The sequence below is a fragment of the Mytilus trossulus genome, chromosome 1 (assembly GCF_036588685.1).
Source record: "Mytilus trossulus isolate FHL-02 chromosome 1, PNRI_Mtr1.1.1.hap1, whole genome shotgun sequence".
Classification (NCBI taxonomy): Eukaryota; Metazoa; Mollusca; class Bivalvia; order Mytilida; family Mytilidae; genus Mytilus; species Mytilus trossulus.
In genome coordinates, this window is record NC_086373.1 from 52,442,202 (window position 1) to 52,457,552 (window position 15,351).

Sequence of the window (15,351 nt, forward strand, 5' to 3'; positions counted from 1 at the left end):
TGTCTATTTTGTTTATCCTGTGGTGTGTAAGTTATACCATGAAACGCTTCTATTTTTTTGTAACGCAAACTTTATAAATCGTCATAAACTTCAATTGGAATTTCGGAATATTTCCTTGATCCTCAGCGTTTTATTTTTGCTTTTTGTGGGGTGTAATGAAACCATTTACACCTACAACACTCCCTCTGAATACATAGGGTTATTCATTTTTGTTGAATAAGAAAGTTAGTTATAAGTTAATACCATATGGGGTGATGCACTGTGTGTTATGCACACATCACCAATACATATCATAGACATTTGATACATTTAAATATATACCTATGTATATACCAGGTATAAAATTAAGATTTGTATTTTGATTATGTTTATGAGCGTAAAAACAATTGTACTGGCTATTTAAATGCACTTCGTTTTTGGCCCTTTATAGCTTCCTGTTCGTTGCAGGTAATGTATGACCTATAATGGTTTGTTTTTTTGTTAATTTTGACTTGGATGGAGAGTTGTTTCATTGGCACTCATACCACAACACTTATTTTGTTTATCTATATATGTATTATCGGATTTTGAGCTCATTCCATATCTTTCCTTGTACAGTAAGGATGTTTAGATTTCAAGTTTGCATCCTTTGCTGTTTCATACAGCAGAAATGGCTTGAGTAAACATGTTTTGATTCGTTGATATAAAGATATCATTAAGTACCAATTGCCTGCATACAGACTTTGAATAAATGGTAAAACATGTACATTGAACGTGAATGTTCGATTATAATTATACATACATGTGTTTGTACCATATTCATTCTGTCCTTCCTCATAGTCTGAACATACTCCATAATATCAACATAGCCTTCTTTCTGTCCATGCTCGTATAATGCATCTATAGCAATGAATGTTCCGGTTCTTCCAACACCAGCACTAAGACATAGTTATTAGGTATGAATAATAGCAATAAAAGGTCCCATTTTACAAGGTTTTCTAAACGAAGTATACTCTGTATTGTAAGAATGTTATTTTCATAGTAAAAATAAAACAACAAAAAAAGCAAACTCAGATGAAATTTTAAAGGGAAAGCCCGTACTTTAATTGTAAAATCAAAAGCTCAAATACAACAAACGAATAGATAATAGTTGTTCTTTAAAAACGCGCGAAGATCAATTTGATTATAAACATATTATGTACATATACGTTCGATGTTTATCCATGTGTTTATATGAAGAGATCATACCATGAAATAAGACGGGATGAAGAGTATGTTCAAGAACTCAAAAAACGATACTCGCATGCATGTTTCATGTCAATTACTTTTTAGTGTTCATTTTAACCAAATGCTGACAAAATATATAAGTTATAACAAATGATAAGATAAAGACCTATTTAATATCTCCGAAAGTCAAAACACAACTAACTCATTCAGATTAAACATAATACATAAAAACTAGTAGTTGCTTGTCTTTTTCTTTTGAGGAAACAAATGTAAACATACCTACAATGCACCACCATTGGTTTTTCTTTATCCACTTTTATGCTTTTGACTTTTCTGTAAAAGTTAACCAATTTGACGCTATCTGGAACACCATGATCTGGCCATTGAGTAAAATGGAAATGATGAATTTTTCGTTCCTGCTTATTCTAAAATTACAGAAGATTTTTTTGTTTATATGTATCATTTGTTGTAAAATTTAACAACATTTATCTTTTTCTTCTTACTACATGTTGATGTAACTATCAAACTCGGATGGGATCTAAAGACAATATAAAAGTAACGAAATATAAATAGTGTTTTATTCATAGTTAAAATGAAGATCGGTACCATGTTTAAACATAGACATTATGAACAATATATAATTCATTTCGAGCAGTCTTTATTTCATTTCAAGAAAGCTTTTGAATTTCATAAGGCGTTCCCTCTAAATCAATCAACAAAAAATACCCGTAAAATTACGCAAATATTGATAAAAGTAGAGAACACATTTCAATGTTAATTCCTATCTGATATCTTCGAATTTCATACCTATACTATGTGCAAAGATAACATTAGACGGAATCAATTTAACATTTCATTTTATATTACAGTTTGTGCGTAATCAAAGCATTGCTATGAAAAAATGTTGTTGGGCTTAAATTGTCTGCATAAGAAAACTCAATGGTTATCTCATGAACTACTTAACAATAATTGATATAAAATTCACAGTAAAAATAACGAACCAACTTTCATTTTAAGTGTATTTGCCAACACATTAATCCATAACGTTTTAAAATTTATTGTGTGTTAACTTAATCTAATTCACGTTAAACGAGCATCTACTTGTCAAAGTCAAGGCAGATCATGTCTATATTCCAAGAGAACTTTAAAAACCTCTCACCTTTTATCAATTGTAAAAGCTCAACTAAAATGGCTTATTATGTAGTACCAAATATATGTTTACTCGTATTTACTACACCAGATATCTTTGATTTTTTAGTACGCTATTTATTTGTATTGTTCTTTAAACGATGCACGTTCTCTTTATCCTTCTCAATTACCGATGGATAGAAGTGTAACACTCAATCTTTCTTCTTTTCGATATTCACTAAAGCTAAAAAAAATTACCTTTAAGCTGTTGTTTTGTAGAATAAATAATCTGTACACGTATACTGTATGTTGTATCTCCTTTTTCATTACAAGTCTATAATTATCTACTAGCATTACCGTATTGATGCTTTTAGGCCAGTATTGTACGCATTTTTTCTGAAATACAACAATTGTAAAGTACACGTTAAGTTTAACATTCAAAAGGGAATTTAATTATACACATGTTTTCAATATATACATTTCGCGCCAACATGTACATAATTATTATTTGTTGTAGATGAATAAACCTTTTCATTTAGAAATTTGATTAGCAAATATCCAACCGATAATTTACGATTGTAGGCTGATAGAAAATATACCAACTTAAACATTTTTCATTACTAAACATAATCAATTCACAGGAGTAGATCTGGAAAGTACAATATTTACCGCAGTATAATCATGGTATTCACGACGCCGTGCAAGGTAGACCGTCACTTATTATCAAAATAGAAGCTTGCATAAATCGAGTTGAAGACAACTTCAAATTTAACTGTTTTTGCCAAAATCTTGTACATGGCATTGTAATGGATGAACAATAGCACCGATACTTTTCAATGTTTAATGATCTGTATAGTAAGGGTCAATACCGGTATATTTCTTAGTCAAAATGACATGAAAAACGGTACCTTACTGTGATTTGTCTTATTGAAGTGCAATGATATACTTATGTTATTGTAGAACATTGAGATTTCACAGTTGCTGTAGATCTTTTATGCTTAACAAAAGGCATTTTACATACATTACTGATTAATTGTACCAGATACCTACCCTTCTTTCCTCTTCTAATTTCGTTACCATCACTATTGTGTTAACTTTTTCTTGCCAGATCATATGCCAGAAATCTCTGATAGTATTATTTTTCGGACCTTAAAACAAACAAAAATATGTTAACATTAAATTTAATACAGTAAAGTATATTTTCTTATGTTCGTCATTTGTCATTTATCTTTATCGACTACCAAAACAGTACGTAAATGGATTAATATTTGTCTTGCACGGCAGAATTTCTAACTGAAGAAACAACTTCAAAAATTATGTATTATTTGATGAAGACTGTATGTTGCCATTTAAGTCTTTTGGGATTATTTCCGACATATTGATGTTTCTTTTAGTAATAACTGTACCCCAAATTTTGTTTCCAAACATGATGTTTTTGTTTCATAATTTTTTTTTTTAGGAGTGCCATTTGAAAGCAATCCCTCTTGTCAGATTTACATTAAACTTGAGATTGTATAAAAGCTTTATAATTATTATCCCTAGCAAACTGATTTAAACAAAACCTTCTTCTTATACATTCGTTATTGTAAATATAACACACCTTGTGATGCTATGTAAGCCTTTTCTTTTTCATAGCTCTAAAATAAAAATAAAAAAAATATCAATGAAATTGTTTCCAATTTAATATGGATTTATTATTTCTAATTTGTTTTTCATTCAATATATTTGATATACGACACAGTGTTGAATAGCTAAAATGTTGTGTCATCAAAAATCTTGTAAGACCTATCAAAACCTTTAAATGAAACCATTATTCGTTTTGCCTTTCGTGAAGTTACATTTGTACCATGACTTTTTTCGGTTCTAATATGTTTGTACGACAAGTATTACTGCATAAAGATATAAAGTTTTGAAAGAACATAATCGCTTATATCTTACATCGATGAAACTAGCGTTAATGTAATCACTTTCGGTGTTTCCAGTCAGCACAATCCGTGAATGGTCATCTACAACAAATTCACATAAAGTTATGTTTAAATTTAACTGAATTATTTATTCACACCATTCAAGATAAATGACACCGAATTGTTTTCTTCAGGACAACTCATAAAATTTGATTTTGCACGAACATGATTTTATTACTCGCAAATCAAGCAAATGTGGATTTTTGTTTGGTGATTGTAAGAATGATCAACAAAATAAGTGTGCTCAGTACGTGGTCTGGTTATCAAAAAATATCGTTATGATGATTTTGGCTAAACACGTGGATTTAACATGTTTAAGGTAAATGCAAAAACAAAAGATTGTCCAGGAATCACAATAATGTGTGTAATATGATAATAAATCTTCTTGTGAATTGTTAATTGTGTCCAAGCACCTAATAATGTTGATCATAGTGTCAGACTACCACTTCTATGTTGACGTGAATTATCAGTGATATTGTCATAACTATTAATGAACTTTACTATAGAGCCCAGGTGGTCGTGTGGTCTAGCGGGACGGCTGCAGTGCAGGCGATTTGGTGTCACGATATCACAGTTGCATGGGTTCGAATCCCGGCGAGGGAAGAACCAACAATTTGCGAAAGCAAATTTACAGATCTAACATTGTTGGGTTGATGTTTAGACGAGTTGTATATATATATAAAATATATATAACAGAACTTAACATTTTCGAAACACTGAATATGCTTTTCTACCCCATGAGCAGATAACTAGTACCTTAGCTGTATATTGACAAACAGTTTATCGAATTTTGGTCATCAATGCTCTTCCACTTCGTATTTTACTCGACCTTTTTAACTGTTCTGTTATTCGAGCGTCACTGATGAATCTGTATATAGGCGAAACGCGCGTATAGCGCAAATACAACATTTCCATCCTGTTATCTATGATAATTTTTTTGAAAGTTTCGACCTTTAAAATTAATCTATGTAGCAAAGTTGTTCTGTGTATTTAAGTGAATTGTGTAATATAATTAAATACTATGTTACAATTACATACATGGCCATGTTGCAAGAAAACGGTTCTTTAATTTGTTTTGTTCTTTGGAACCTTCCATATGTGGATGAACAAGTCCTCTTGGTAAAATCTATAAAAAGGATGATGTGACCGATTAAACTGTATCTTTATAAGCATTAGGCTGTATACGAACAAATAATGATTCATAAAAAAAAGACTCACATCGTATTCCTTTTTGAATCCTTCGTCTTTCTGTTTTTCGTAAATTACTTTTCTCAGGTCTGCTATGGCTATTTTGTAGTCAGCTTCTGTTTGTACATTACCATATACATTTCCTTCGCATTCCTCGTCGAATTCCTGAGGTAATTCTTCGCTTCCATCACAACCACTTGTTTTACTGGAATGTGTTTGAGGTAATGACACACTTACATCCTCAAGATATGCGTCACAACCTTCATTGACAAATACGTTCATCGGTTTTGATGACGGATCGTGATCTAAAATTGATATCAGTTACATAAAATTAATAAGGGTCGGAAAGCGAATTTTGATGTTTGTATTTTGAATATATTTTTTACATAACTTAAGAGGGCGATTAGTACGATTTTTTTTTAGTCTAGTGTGTAGCGCATTTCGACTTGTGAATTTTGAGACTCCAAGCTCATACGTGTATGTCCTTAATGGTTAGCACAAAAATTATCAAGATCAATCCTTATCTCCTTCAGCTCGCTATAAAACTAGGTTTAATCAATCTTATTCTACATAAGGAAATCCCTGTCCAAAGTCAGGAAATTATTACGCAACAGTAGTATTGCTGTTAAATAGCCGTAAATCAATTAAACGAAAACTAACCCGGCGTACAAATTATAAACCGTGTGAAGTACATCAACTATGAAGGAATATAATGAAACCACCAAAACAATTAACTGCAACATAAGTTATTAAACGGAAAATACTTCCAAAAATCTCCAGTCACAAAACAAATTATGAACACTTGAAAAGCATTGTATGAACGGTTCTTAAGATATTGCGAGTAAATCTGTAAAAAGTAAAAACACAAAAATACCGAACTCCGAGGAAAATTCAAAAGGAAAATCCAAAATCAAAAGGCAAAATCAAAAGTCCAAACACATCAAACGAATGGATAACAACTGTCATATTCCTGACTTGGTACAGGCATTTTCTAATGTAGAAAATGGTGGATTGAACCTGGTTTTATAGCTAGCTAAACCTCTCACTTGTATGACAGTCGCATCAAATTCCATTACATTGTCAACGATGTATGAACAAAACAAACATACTCAAAGAGTAAAAATGTCAAAAATAGGGGTACAGCCCTAATAAGCAGCTAGCCGTCCGCCAAACTTTTCATTAGGGAAAACCTAGTAACAAATGTCTACGATACCTTTCATTCTAACGAACTAAAAGCAACTATTGAATCGTCTACACAAGACTCATCCGTGACGCTCATATCAAAATTTTTATAAAGCCAAACAAGTACAAAGTTGAAGAGCATTGACGATCCAAAATTCCAAAAAGTTGTGCCAAATACGGCTAAGGTAATCTATGCCTGGGATAAGAAAATCCTTAGTTTTTCGAAAAAATTTTGTAACAGGAAATTTATTAAAATGGCCCCATTATTGATATTCATGTCAACACCGTAGTGTTGACTACTGGGCTGGTGATACCCTCGGGGACGAAACGTCATACAAGTGAGAGGTTAGGTAGCTATTAAACCGGGCTTAATCCATCATCTCCTACATTAGAAAATGAATGTACCAAGTCAGGAATAAAGCACATTTTTTGTTATGTCCTTCCTGTTATTATATATCTCTTAAATGTTTTCGTTATTATATATCTCTTTAACTGTTTTCGTTATTATATATATATCTCTTTAACTGTTTTCGTTATTATATATCATTTGCTTTCAATTGATGTTCTTATAAAGGTAAATACAGAGATGCGTTGTAAAGGCATCAACTTGTAATGTATTGTTTTCTTTTTCTTGACTAACTCCTCTTAATGCAAAAGGAATACATTATTAGGATATTTTAATATAAAAAAAGAAGTGGTATGCTTGTCAAAGAGACAGCTGTCTACAAGAGACCAAAAGGACACATACATTAACAACTAGAGATCACCGTACGGCCTTCAACAATGAGCAAAGCCCATACCGCATAGACAGCTATAAAAAGCCCCGATATGACAAAGTACAACAATTCAAACGAAACATTTAACGTCCTAATTTATATTAAAAAAAAGTGAACGAAAAACAAATATGTAACACATAAACAAACGACAACCACTGAATTACAGGCTTCTGACTTGGGACAGGCATATACATAAATAATGTGGCGAGGTTTAACATGTTAGCGGTATCCCAACTCTCCCCAAAACTGGGACAATAGTATAACAGTATAACATAAGAACGAACTAAAAAAATCAGTTGAAAAAGGCTTAACTCATCAGATGGACAAAAATACAAGTGGAAGTTGTGTATTAAACAACATATTATTTGTTCATTCCACTATCTACAAAACAACTTAAAAACTAAGCTGCAGCTGATATATTTGATAGAAAAGAATACATTTTTTATATCATAAAATGTTATGTAGTATACAAGATTTATAATTGTAACATGTATTTGAGAAAACAAACATATAACTGTGCAGTTCTACTCACTCTTATAAGTGTTTTCTGCCGTTCCACTTAAATGTTTGCTGTCACTTACATATTTGTTAGGTCTGGAAGCTGATCGTCGTCTACAAATCATTACATTGAACATATTGAATGATAATTTAGTATACACTAGACATAATTTTGTTAAGTAAAACACAACATCTGTTCATGTACATTCCATTGATAAATTAGCCTTTTGAACAATCAGCCAAGATCAAAATATGCCATATTTCAATGGGTCAATCAGTGAATGTCCTTTAGACTACATGTAGGTGTCAGCTGACTAATTTTATACAATAAGATCGTGTATGAGTAGAAAATCTCTGTTTTTTTAAATTCATTATCTGGTTTTAAATTAGTGACCTCTTGATTTTTGATTTGAGGATGAACTTATATGCCTTATAGGACAAAGCAGCTCTAAATCATTGAATCGTTTAAGGCTGGCTATATATAGCTCTTTGGTTGAAAAAAAACGTATATGTAAAGAGACAGTTTATACTTTTGAATCGGTAAATATAGCTTACCTATAGATAATAACAGCAAGTATTACTATTATGATCACAAGTAAGATGGCACCTATGACTCCTCCTATTGCTGGACCAGGACCGGATTGAGAAATATGTTTCTTTGTTAGTTCTGAAGAAGATTCATTTTTGAAATATCTGTATCAGCATTTGCATCGTAGTCATAAAATATGAGATATGTTTTAAAGATCTTGTGCATTGTATCAATAAACATACAAGAAGTTGAACAATCGGACAGCTATTTATTTCATTTTCATATCAGAAATCAATTTTATATGACATGTGTAACAACAGATATCGAAAAAAGATATTGCATTTCCAACGTAATAAATATAATGATCTTATTCAAAAGTAAGATACTGTGGTAATATTGTCCACTTCAGACTAAACGGCAATGATGTAAGCATGACTGGCTGATATGAATCATCCTTATAATTAGGTATGTTGGTCTGGACTAAAGCGGATATGTTATGATTTCAAAACTCACATAGGACATAAAAGACTTAACTAATAAAAGTAAACCTATTTTTCGTATCAAAATATCTTCCTTTAACTTTAAATGCAGTCAAAATATTTTCTTAAAATAACTTTTTGATTTTTAGCATTACTTGTGAATCATTTTTGAACTACATATATAAGATACAACCACACCAACTTTAATATATTATAATCCTTATCACTCTTTTAAAGCACCAACCCAGTAGCTGGTAATTGTATATGTACTAGCATGAAGATTCGTTAGGTTTTTTTTGTTACAAAATCTTTATAAAATTTTGAAATGAAGTAATGTATTTCTCACATGCACAGCTCTGACTCCTTTCTCGGCTGTTGCCATACTTGTTTGTCTTTTTTGGTTTATAGCTTTTCATCCGTGAAATAAGTATTGGATTTTCAAATGTTTTGGACTCGAGAATTACTAACAAAACATTAGTTATTGAAATGCGCATCTGGTGCTGAAAAATTGATACTGTTTATGTTTTTTAATTTATGATAGAAAAAATCCATGCTTTTGATATGCAATTAGAATAAAAAAAAATTTCGGCAAGATTTTACTGTTAAAAAAATGTACCTTTTATGTCACACATATCGCCACTATATCCTGAAAAACAACCATCAGTACAATTGCCGTCGAATACACTACATGACTCGTTCAAACAATTTGCACAAAATCCATTACAGTTGAATCCAAAATATCCATACGTGCATTCTGAAACATTGTTATCTCCTTTAATATTCATACATTTGTTGGTGATACATAAGATATGTTGTGTAGATAGTCACATAATTGTGTTGCAGTGTCGAACATGATGATAAGACACTACTATTGTATTTTCTATATTTAAGTCGTGAATGTAGATGTGTTTGTATGCAGCCTTCACAGCAAAATAAACCCAACTTTAATTTTTAAAAGCACCTTTATAATAAAACAAAACCATGCAGGTCCAACTTTTGGACTCTAGCGTCCCTTGTTGGTCTTTTGTTACAATAGACTGCATGTCTATGAGACAATCTGGCAATCTAATAGAAACATAATCACTCCTAGATGGTATCACCATCTTAATGTGATATTTTCCTTCCTCTTTATTTTCATTTCATGGACTGTCAACTTTAATTATGTTTTTACATGTACGTACTATGACACATTTCATATTATGCAAGTCACGCTTTGAAGCAAACCACAGTTCACAGATACATATGGATAATTCAATGCATACCTCAAATCATAGAAAATAAAAAGCAAAATCGTAAATAACTCCAGCACTCAATTTTTGACAAATTATCAATTAGAAAACATGGTTATTCAAAAAAAACATTAATGCATGAACATGAAATCAACATGAACTGATTACAGTAACAACCGGAGCACGTGTGTTTATCCTCAGTGGTGTGTTTGTTTTTGGTGTTTTCGTGTTTGTTGTCTTATATTTTAAAGACAGATTTTGGTTCATTATAATTTAACTACTAACAATGTCATTTGAGATTTTGATATTTGTCTCATTGGTAATCTTTCCACAATTTGTGCATTTTAAATTAATATAAAAACTTTTTACCCTGATCACATGCTACACCACCCCATCCTCTTTTGCAGCCAACAGTTGAACATTGACCAGAAAATGTATCGCATGGACCATCAAGGCAGTTACAATAATTTGTACAGTTTGTACCAAAATACCAAGCTGAACATGCTGTAAAGGATAGTCTTAATGATTATCACTATACGATTGGTGAAAAGTAAAACATAGGAAGTACAGTTTTTCAGATGTTTAACCAAAACAAATTATAATTTAAACAATAGACATGAGGTCTCACTTTATTCTACTGGTATTTATATTACATCCTTGAGCTTAATACTTCCTATTTTTATAGGAACATTATAATGTTAAAGCGCACTGTTACATGTAAAATATAATTTCTAACTCGTATGTGATGATTTGTATTTGACATGTTACTCTGTAAAATCAATGGGAGATTGTAACATGTCTAAGGTTTACAAACAAACCATTTTTTCTGAAACAGTTAAATACAAAAGTATCAAGTTATTATTATGTCTGTAAAGTAAATGATAATTAAAAAAGAAATATACTTTATCGTACATGTAACTTGTTGTTTTTACTCATTTTATATTCATGTCTCTTGCGACCAAAAAAATTCGAAAACTTTGATAAATCGCATGGGTATTAAAACAACGACAAGTAAAACATGAATTCCGGTTCGGCATCTAAACAGATGAATATAGTATTAATAAAAGGAGAAGTTGGATGTGTACGTTTGATACAACATTTCACCAATATAACATCTCGGATCAGAGGTATACATACGCATTTTTAATTATGGTCTCCACAAAACTACAATCGTTGAATGAAGGACAAAATCAATCGAAGTCTCATAACCAAAATTGCCACCCACAATTCAAAGGAAAAACATAGTAATATGTAAATGCATTGCATATATACCCATCTGAAATTGTTCAGTTTGAACCTGCAGTTCAAAGCTGAATAAATCGAAATTTTATATGAATTAATTTGAAACTTTGTATGTCAACGTTATACGAATTAAAAAAAAAAATATTGGGTAATTTTATTAATAACTGACAGCCAATATATGATATAACCTTTTTTATAATGAACAATTGTATCTAATTTGTTGGAAATGTATTGGCATGAAATAGATACTTACTCTTATTACAGTATCGTCCATACTCATATCCTGGTTTACATCCACTTAAGTTTGTGCAAACACCAGAAATATGATCGCACGAATCTTCTATACAGCCGTTACATTTCTCGGAACAATTCCAACCAAATGTTCCGGGACTACATTCTGTAATAATGTGTTTTTTTTTGTGTTTACACCCAATTTTAATCATTTTGTATGACTAACACAATAAATATTTAAACAAAATGCAGTTATTCAATGTATTTTATTAAAGTTACCAACAAATTTGCTGATGTTTAGGTAAACAGAAAAAATCAATAGTTATAGTATATTTATTTACAAAGTATTTACTTGTCTACAATAGAATGTGACCAACCAAATTAGACATTTCATCTAGTTGTACTTACATGTGTAAAAATATACAACACGAATGATAATGCCACATGTGGATCAGGGTCTGTTTACACTTCCAGTGTACCTGAGATCACTCCCGAGGTTTTTTAGTTGGGTCAGCGTTTCTGTGAATGTGGTTTTCTAAGTAGTGTTTTTAATATTTCTTTTTAAATTATACGTTGTAGTATTTGATATATATTCGCCTGTCTCGCCGTATTTCTTTAAACAAACATTTTGTTCAAAATCATGATATATCTAACATAAAAATGTATGTTTTTAACTTGTGTTCGTAGTTTTTTTAATCGCCATTTAAACAATTTTTTATTATAAAATTTCTTTTAATCTTCTGGTAGAATTCAGCATATCCTCAGTTTAAAGCATTTATTTACCTAACTCTGTTCACAAAGTTCTCTAACAAAGATGTGTGTTTATTTCAACCTACTGTCAGTGCAATTGAGTCTTTCCCATCCTCTATTGCATACTCCTTCACATTCTCCTGTCACATGATTACAAGGCGGTGATAAACAGTTCTGTGAACAGTAACGAAGACACTGGTTTCCAAAGGTACCAGCAATACAGGCTTTGAAATGATAGTAAACGGCAAAAATATAAAATGCATCAATTCAATAAACAACCATGCATATGGTCTACGGAACTTCTTTAATTATTTAGGTGTCCCTGTATGTCTATTAGTATCGCGCAATGTCAGGGGAGGCTTGGAGATTGTTAAATATTTTCAAACATCAATAATATTTTATGTATCACATCTGAAATATAAAATCAGTTTTCAAGCCTTTCAATTGCAGGCAAAATATATTCGAAAAGATTCTGTAAAAAAGTAAAGGCATTGAAACAAATTAATTCTATTATATTGACAACCATGTGAACTAAACACACAAACATAATAGGTAAAAATGTTAATACAAAAATATGTTAACGACGTGGTATAATCTTAATCACTACAAACACAAATAAATGTGTTGCGAAGAAGAACAGCATGACATATAGACCAAACGTACAATATTAGAATAGTACCAATCAAAACATTTGTAATATGACTGTACAAAATTCTTCCAAACGACAACTGGGCTGCTACTTTTGCTTTTATATATTTAGCACCAGAGCCTCGATTAGCCTAGAACATAATCTTTACAAATGACAGCAGTACACGATATTGTTTACATCTGATGAATGCTATTCAGAAAACACGTGTCATGGTCCCACACATCGATACACTACTAGTAACACCATTTGAAACGTAACAAATGGAAATTAACAAAAATACTGAAATCCGAGAAAAACAAACTGTAAAACCAATATCCCAAACAAGTGTCACATTCCTGACTTAATTGGTACATGTATTTCGATTTTATAGCTAGCTCTTGTATGTATGACAGTCGGATCAAATTCGATTAAATTGACAATCACGTGGGCAAAACAAACAGATATAATAAGTAAAATGTCAAAAATATTGGCACAGCTGTCAACATTGTATTATAATATAAATCTCTACGAAAACAATTCAAAATATGTTAGAAAGAAACACAGAATGGCACACAGACCAAACTTATAATATCAAAAAAATAGATTTAAACATAATTTAGTTTAATTTTTTTAATTTTTTTTTTTAGTATAGTATAATTTAAAACATTTGTAATATGAATGTACACAGTTATTCCAAACAAAATATCTAGATTACAAATATATGTAATACCTTGGTCACATTTCGCGCCAACCCAACCATCTAAACATCCCGATGAACAATTTCCACTGACTAAATCACACGGTCCTTCTCCAAAACAGTTTTCTGGACAGACATGTTCACAGTTTTCCCCGTATCTTCCATATTGACAACCTTGGCAATACAAAATGTAAACACATTGAATTATCAATTGCTTGTCAGCAACTAACCATAATTGTATCTAATCAAATAAGATTTTCAAGCATCTGCACTACTCTAAAATGTAATATAGTATATTGTATTTATGAGTAGTGCAGACGCTTGAAAATCGTATCTGATAAAAGGAAATATATTTTTCTCTCTCATTTTATTGATATATACAGGTCTCTGATAATCTCTCATTGAAATTTATTTATCACTGCTTTGAAAAAAATCCTACAAGGCATGTTAGTCTTATATGACCCGGCAATTTATGGTCACACAGATAGAAGAATTTCTCTATTTCATTATCATATTCATGGCTGTTCCAAAATGTTCTGGTGAACACCTAACGATGATATAAAACTAAGGAGTTGTGAGATGATTGTCATGAGACAAGTACGAAAGATGTGGATAAAACAATTAATGAAACTGTATGGCCTTCTACAATTAGAAAAACCCATATCGTATATACGGCTCAAGTATTTTCATAAACTTTTACAGTAGGCGTGCTGATGTTTGTGTTACCGGGTAAAAACGTAATTAATGTGGTGTCTTCTGGCTATTCCACATTTTGTATTTTACTATTCTGACTATTCCTATATGAGAGATAATGGGAAAAACTATACATGCTTTAGGTGTTGTTATTTAAAAATGTGTTTTTTAGTCAGTATTGTCTAATTAGGACACATGTGCAGTGTATCACAATGTTTGTGATTTATTTCTATAAGCGTAGAAAGGCCAGAATAAATCAATACATTTGTTTTTGTAATATCAGAGTTTTTCTTTAGGGCTGTTTGATGCAGTATAAACTTTTCTGTGCTAGAGATGTATTCTCATATTGTTTTACCATAAAACACATTTATATGGGACTTGTGTTTGCGATTTGCTTTCAGTCTGAATCTATAAACCTGTACATACATTATGTCAAGCTACATGTGTATGATATAGCTCGTAATTTATACAGTTTTTCTCTATATCTTTCGATGAGACTGTCGTACAAAATTATGATGATATATGTTAGGTATCTCTTCATTATATACATACATGACATATGTGCTGCTAGTTATGTTGTTTGAATGTGTCCTTTATTTCTTGGCCTTTTATAACTGACTAAACAGTATTGATTTTGCTAGATGTGACAGGCCGTACGAATACATCCAGATATAAACGTAATAGTCATTTAGTCTTTATGTGGAGAGATGTCTCATTTACGTATAGTCCATATCTTCTTTTTATAAACACCATGTTCTTTACTAGTGTATGATCTTAGGGTAAGTATAATGCCGATCGATTTTCATTTTAAAAACGACCAGTTGATTTCGCTCAACATTCTGCATCATATTTAAAACCCTTTCGCGTTTTGGTGAAAAAGAAGCAACTAAATACAACATATACCTTTGCTATCAAAAAACTGTCCAATGGA

General features: G+C 31.2%; 1 protein-coding gene across 1 annotated transcript in view; it reads right to left on the minus strand.

Annotated features, from left to right (window-relative positions):
* Positions 1-15,351, minus strand: part of LOC134727103 (receptor-type tyrosine-protein phosphatase mu-like) — a 40,235-nt gene that overhangs the window by 13,471 nt on the left and 11,413 nt on the right. Inside the window, exons 8-22 of the mRNA XM_063591491.1 lie at positions 13,761-13,901; positions 12,489-12,626; positions 11,675-11,818; positions 10,549-10,683; positions 9,567-9,704; positions 8,498-8,609; positions 7,977-8,056; positions 5,517-5,791; positions 5,337-5,424; positions 4,273-4,340; positions 3,935-3,971; positions 3,385-3,482; positions 2,593-2,730; positions 1,486-1,631; positions 782-917 (exon numbers count right to left, since the gene is read on the minus strand). Coding sequence (XP_063447561.1) covers positions 782-917; positions 1,486-1,631; positions 2,593-2,730; positions 3,385-3,482; positions 3,935-3,971; positions 4,273-4,340; positions 5,337-5,424; positions 5,517-5,791; positions 7,977-8,056; positions 8,498-8,609; positions 9,567-9,704; positions 10,549-10,683; positions 11,675-11,818; positions 12,489-12,626; positions 13,761-13,901 — 1,874 coding nt within the window. The remainder of the gene's footprint in view (positions 1-781; positions 918-1,485; positions 1,632-2,592; positions 2,731-3,384; positions 3,483-3,934; positions 3,972-4,272; positions 4,341-5,336; positions 5,425-5,516; positions 5,792-7,976; positions 8,057-8,497; positions 8,610-9,566; positions 9,705-10,548; positions 10,684-11,674; positions 11,819-12,488; positions 12,627-13,760; positions 13,902-15,351) is intronic.